The sequence below is a fragment of the Octodon degus genome, unplaced genomic scaffold (genome assembly GCF_000260255.1).
Source record: "Octodon degus isolate 3935 unplaced genomic scaffold, OctDeg1.0 scaffold00043, whole genome shotgun sequence".
NCBI lineage: Eukaryota > Metazoa > Chordata > Mammalia > Rodentia > Octodontidae > Octodon > Octodon degus.
The window spans coordinates 5,571,890-5,578,406 of NW_004524619.1; the positions used below are offsets into that span (position 1 = coordinate 5,571,890).

The following is a 6,517-nucleotide window of genomic DNA, read 5'->3' on the forward strand; positions in this document are numbered from 1 at the left end:
TGGGGGATTGAACCGCGGTCCCTGATGCTTTGCCAAGCTTGTTCTAAGTAGGTGCCTTAGACCACTGAGCCATCTCTCCAGCCCCAGTTCTGGATTTCTTAATTTAGCTAAATGTCAGATTTAAAGCTCAGATTTAAATTAGGAGAATATATTAAAAAGGCATATATAATAATGATCAGAAAGAGATGTGCACTGGAGGCATTACATGCCAACTTTCTTGATAAAATTTTTAGTTATTTTTCTTTCAGGTTTAATTAGTTTTTAATACTTTAAACTAGAAAAGTTTACATGCTATCATAAATGTCATGGCTTTTCAGTAAAGAACTTGTTTATGAGAGCATTTTGAGGCCCTGTTATCTTGGTTTTTAAAAACAGGCAAATATCTTATGAGAAAACTTTTGTCTCTATTTTGGATCTCTTGATGAACTATTTTACTTTAAAGGGTAATGTTAAAAACTCTTTTGTGAGGCCAGGGAGATAGCTCAGTAGAATAAGCACTTGCCGGGCCTAAGATCCCCAGTTCCACACACACACAAAAAAAAACCAACAACAAAAAAAAAACTTTTCGCTAGGCACAGTAGGTACATACATAATCCCAACTACTTGGGAGGTTGAGACAGGAGACTGAGACCAACCTGGGTAACTGTGAGATATTTTCTCAACTAACCAGTCAGTCAACAAATAAATAAATCTTTCTTGGGAAGACAAGGAAGTTGCCAATTCTGGGAAATTCTTAGCACAGAGTTCTTTTATTCCAAAATCATTCATCAGAATAATACCTTGAAATGAATAAATACAAATATGTAATTTACAAAGGTAACTATTGCATTAAAATACATTTATTAAAATATTGACATTTGAGTTATAATAGTAATGTATGTTTCTTAATAGTCATATTAGTAACGTCTGGCAGTGGGCATTGATGACTGTAATTTTTTTTATCAGACTGGAAATTAGACTCAGGACCTCGCACTGTTGTCAGGCAGGCACTGTGCTGCTGAGCTATATTCCTGGCCTGAATTATTTTAAATAAGTATTTAACATGACTGATATTTTTTGAGCTATTATAAAAATTATGATTATAAATGCTACATTTTATTTAGAGAATAATGAAGATGTCTTTCATCACCCAAGTTTACAGATTCTCTGAATTCTAAGAATTTCTTCAGTTGGCTTGTAGACCCCCAGATCAATATTTTATAGTTTCAGTATTTTGTTAATTAAGGTTATCTTAATAAATAGCTTTCAGCAAATTGAGCACTAGACTGGAACATGTAGTGAATTCTCAGTGATCTTTCTAGTTATAAAAGAACTTTAATTTAGCATTTATACTTCAGTGATAAAAGATGTCCTGGTCAAAATGAAAATATTTAATCTTTTTTTTTGCGGAACTGGGGATTGAACTCAGAACCTTGCACTTGCCAGGGAAGCGTTAATTCCACTGAACCATCTCCCTGGCCCCGAAAATATTTAATCTTTAATGAAGTATTTATGAAACTTGAATTCCTTAGAGTTCCATGAACATAAATGCTGTGATTTTTTTCCCCTTAAGCTTAGTAAATTTCAACCAAGAATAGAAAACAATGTTTGAGGCGTCACTGAATGAAGAATTTCTTGACATTTGCTTTTATCACAAATATTTCAGTTAGTAACTGAGTTGATTTAAAATGCTATTGCATTTAGTAATTGTTGGCTTTAGAATACATTGTTATCCCAATCTCACAAAAATTTAAGGTAACTGTGAAACACCCTAAATTTATCTTACTGCTTTCACTTTACTATTCCATTTAATATTACTCTGTACCCTAAAAAGTAAAAATAAATCTTATTTCTAGGAGAAAAACTTTGACTGTCTTTTTGAAAAACTGAGCATATTACTTATTTTATTAGTGTATTGCAAATTAATATTTGATTATTAATATTTTCAAAGTAATAATCATTATTAAAGGCTGCAACATCAGACACAAATATATACTAGTCATTACTTTTACAAGTCTTCCATAAAATAACAATGATAGGTTAAATAAAATAACATAAAATAACAATGAGAATTTCTATATAAAGAGGATTTGATTATGACTTGTTTTCAAGTAACCCCAGATTCCTTTGGTAAAAATGTATTTGAACATTCTTCCATCTTAAATAACATGCTTATTGTTTTCATAAAGGCCACTGCTCTTTGTGGGTCCAACGGGTACGGGAAAATCAGTGTATGTGAAGGACAAGCTGATGAATCACTTGGAAAAGGACCAGTACTTTCCTTTTTATATTAACTTCTCTGCACGGACCAGTGCCAATCAGGTTCAGGTTAGTTGAAAGCTAGAAACATGAGTCTATGATTATTAACTTGTTTCTATGATAATTACTGAAAATTATGTGTGAAATGAGCAACTATGTGAATCTGTAAATTTACAGAAAATGTTTTTACATTCATAGTGAATAATTGAGCTCTGTTGCTTTTTTTCACCTGAGATGAAGCAATGATTAATGTCTTAACTGGAGAAGGGGGCCTAACACACACACACACACACACAACACACACACACACACACACACACACACACACACACCCAAGAGTGTTTGAGTTGGAGCTGAGCAAACTTTTCTTTGTCCTTTCTGGAGTCTACTGTATGATCTTTGGGAGCATTTGCTGCTCACCGGATCTTTGTACCAGAGACATGTAACGCTATATCTCACCTTTTGCCTCTAGATGTAACAAGATGAAAGTACTTCAGGAGCCCTTTTCTAATTGTCATATTCAGCATTCATTTCCTCATTTGTGCTCCCCTCATTTCTATTGTTTTAGTCCTAGGAATTTCTTTAACTTCAAAATCTTCCACATTTAGAGCTTTACTGCAGAGTTTTATGTGAGTGAAAATAGTTTCAATATTAATTTTTGTAATGCACAAATGAGTTCCAAAAATATCAGAAATATGAGAAAACATTCATTTATGTCAGCTATAAGAAGTTGCTGAAATTTGTAAAGATTAATGTTTTTAAGTATTAAAAAGTTAATGTTGAGATATCCAATGAGAAAATGATATACTATAGAATTATGTGTGTGTGTGTGTGTGTGTGTGTGTGTAGAATAGTAATGTAATATACAAATATTTGTGTGATAATTTTGGGTACCAGAAGGATTTCAATAAATGCTCTTTGAATGATGTTTTGTATAAAGTTTAGTTATTACCCTAAACATGAATGAATAAGGATAAACACGTACATAATGTTGCTTTGCATTCTTTCTTACTAACATTGTTAAACTTCTTTTCTTTTCTTTTTTTCTTTGGTGATACTGGGGATTGAACTCAGGGTCTTGTGCTTGCCAGGGAAGCTCTTATTCCACTGAGACATCTTCCCGGCTAAACTTACTTTCTTTTCAGTGTTAAACATGGCTTTTATGTTAAATTAGTCATTAATAAATTAAGCAAATGATAGCTGCTACAGATAAAAAAAAAATCCCATGGATACTGACAACATAAGTCTTTCTTTTTAATATTTATTTAACATAAGAAAAGATAATAATTCATAGTACAAATATAGGTAAATATATCATTCTTTCTTTTTAAAAATTTAGAATATTATTATGGCCAGATTGGATAAAAGACGCAAAGGAGTTTTTGGACCACCTATGGGCAAGAAGTGTGTAATTTTTATAGATGATATGAATATGCCTGCATTGGAGAAATATGGAGCTCAACCTCCCATTGAATTATTACGACAGTTTTTTGACTGTGGACATTGGTAAATATTTAACCGACGTCTTAAAAAATCATGTTGAAGTTGGATCTCATATTTTACATTTCAATTTTTTTTAGAGCAGAACAAGTATTTCCCACGATATTTAGGGAAAATTCATTATGTATATTTTTCTATAGAGATTTTTGAAGAGATTTTCTATATATTTGTTTTGTGAGATGAGATCTTGCTATGGTGACCAGGCTGCTCTCAAACTTATGTGCTGTAGCAATTGTGTCACCTGGCAGTATCTGGGGCTACAGGTACACATCTCTGCATCGAATTTGTGCGCGCGCGCGTGTGTGCATGTGTGTGTGTGTGTGTGTGTGTGTGTGAAGTTCTCTATCTCTGAGATACACACTTGGTACGTCTATAGCTTTCTCTTTAAATATTATTTTTGTAACAGAGTGTTATTTATTTATTATGAACACAATAAATTGAGGGAGGCATAGAGATTTTCTGTATATCCCCTGCACCTACAAATTTGTAACCTCCTCCACTTTCAAACTGTCTATCAATGTGGCACATTTTTTTCAACTGATGAACATCATTATATCATAGTCACCCAAAGTCTGTGCGCTAGGATTTGCATGGTGTCCATCTTCTGCACTTGGAAAATGTGTAACATGAACCCCTCAATATAAAATCATCCAGTGTATTTTCACTTACCTAAAATGCTCTTATCTTTTTCCCCTTCTAGACCCTGGCTGCCACTGATCTTCTGACTGTGTTCATAGTTTAGCCTTCTCTAGAATGTCCTACTGTTTGTCAGCTTTCTGTTGTTCTATCAAATATGTGAACTAATCAACTAAAAAGAAAGCATTTCATGTTCATAGCTATGGAGATTCCAGCCCAAAATCAAGAGGGCCACTGCTTTTAGAATTGTGGAGAAGCAGGCTCTCATGCCTCTTCATGGCAGTCTACCCTATGTTGTAGGGTGCATTTTTATTTCCTTTTACTCAGCCCATACTTTCTCTGCAGAGCTTATTTCTTCCTCTGCCCTCTGCATTTCATTCTACCTTTAACAAATATGAAACTTTGCCAACATTAAAAAAAAAAGCATTTTGAGAGGCAGTGTAACATGACAAGGGAACACATAGGAAGAAAAAATCACTCATCTCATGGTTGGGAAGCAAAAGTGAGGAAAAAACTGGGGTCTCCAGGCCCCTTAGAGGGCATTCCCAAATGACCTAAACACCTGTAAAGTATTCTCCCACTCTGTGGTTTGTCTTCTCATTCTCTTGGCACTGCCTTTCAAAGAGCAGAAGTTTTAATATTAATAGAGTCCAACGTCTCAATTATTTCTTTTACATAACATGCCTTTGAGGATGTATCTTTATATCGTGCCCAACATAATCTAGATTTTCTATGTTACATTGCAGGAGTTTTGCATGTAATACATTATAACATATAACCTTGTGTTTTGCAGTTAATATTTAGGTTGTGATCTACTTTGGGTGAGTTGTTGTAAAGGGTGTAAAGTCTGTCTAGATTTTTTTTTTTTTTTTTTTTTTTTTGCTTATTCATAGCCTATTTTCCCAGCACCATTTCATCTGTTGAAAGACTACTTTTGCTGGGCCTAGGAGCTAGCCCACTCGTTTTGATCAAAGATTTCAATATTAAAGGACTTGATGGCCTGTTAAAAATAGTCCTTTTTTTACTCTGAGTAGTTCCAATTAAATTGTATCAGATACACACTTCTGACTACAATTGTGAAGCCTGTCCCTGTCTATGTAATGAAGGTGCTATTTAAACACCCTTCAGCACTGCAGAGATTAGGTTGGAGGTGAAGCAAAGAAAATCAGGATTGACCATAATCAGGGTAACTGTAAACTTCGTTGTTCACTGAGAACAAAAGGTAGGTATTTTTTATTGCAGAAAGCACAAAGCAGATGGTCTTCAGTAAAATGGAGCATATAGTCATCCTGCCTATATCGAGCTGCTGTAGCCGTTCATCTGTGCTTCTCTGCATTTGAAGAAAGAGAAGGAAAAGTGGGCAAATTAGAAAGAATAGGAGGAAAGCAAAGGAAGGGCAAGAAGAAGGGACAGTCTAGACACACAGCATCGGAATAATAGAAATAGTGTCACTAAGTGAGAAATAGTATTCTGTTTGAAATAAAAAAATTCTCTTGAAACATTATCTAAGTTCCTTTCATGGAAGCTACACGAAGGTTATGTTTCTAGGGATATCTATATTTCATTCCATCTTATTTTCTCGATAACAGATTGTTTAAATTTTTTGTATGATTTCAAGGTACGACCTTAAGGACACAAGCAAAATCACACTGATTGATATCCAGCTGATTGCTGCGATGGGCCCTCCAGGAGGTGGAAGAAACCCAGTCACGCCTCGTTTTATTCGACATTTCAACATTTGCACTATTAATGCTTTTAGTGATGAAACAATGGTCCGAATCTTCTCCTCCATTGTGGCATTTTACCTTAAGGTTCATTTATTTCCTCCAGAGTATTTTTCAGTTGGGAACCAGATAGTCAGTGGGACAATGGAGGTAAGCAAATAATGCGCTGCAAAGTGTTTTGGTTTTATAAGTTACCCACATTTATCCCTTTAAAAAATACTTTTATTAGTAAAAGTTTGTAGGACATGATGATTGCAATTATCGTAGGGCGTTGGCACATGTACATAATAAATACATCTTAAATTTTTTTCTTTCATCTCCTGCCTCCATCCCTGCTCCTTCCAATTCTTGGTCCCCTTCCCATGTACAAAAGGTTTATCTTCATCTTTTTCCTCTCTTCTTCTTCTTCTTCTTCTTCT

At 34.4% G+C, this 6,517-nt stretch overlaps 1 protein-coding gene across 6 annotated transcripts in view; it reads left to right on the plus strand.

The window, feature by feature from the left end:
* The window catches only part of Dnah12 (dynein axonemal heavy chain 12), a 186,845-nt gene that overhangs the window by 131,571 nt on the left and 48,757 nt on the right, over nucleotides 1–6,517 (plus strand). For 4 of the 6 annotated variants that reach the window (XM_023715784.1, XM_023715785.1, XM_023715786.1 and 1 more), the window contains exons 38-40: nucleotides 2,169–2,307; nucleotides 3,578–3,744; nucleotides 5,993–6,248. In XM_023715784.1, coding sequence (XP_023571552.1) covers nucleotides 2,169–2,307; nucleotides 3,578–3,744; nucleotides 5,993–6,248 — 562 coding nt within the window. Of the gene's footprint in view, nucleotides 1–2,168; nucleotides 2,308–3,577; nucleotides 3,745–5,992; nucleotides 6,249–6,517 lie in introns of those variants that run through there. The other 2 variants (XM_023715788.1, XM_023715789.1) reach the window with 2 other exon arrangements.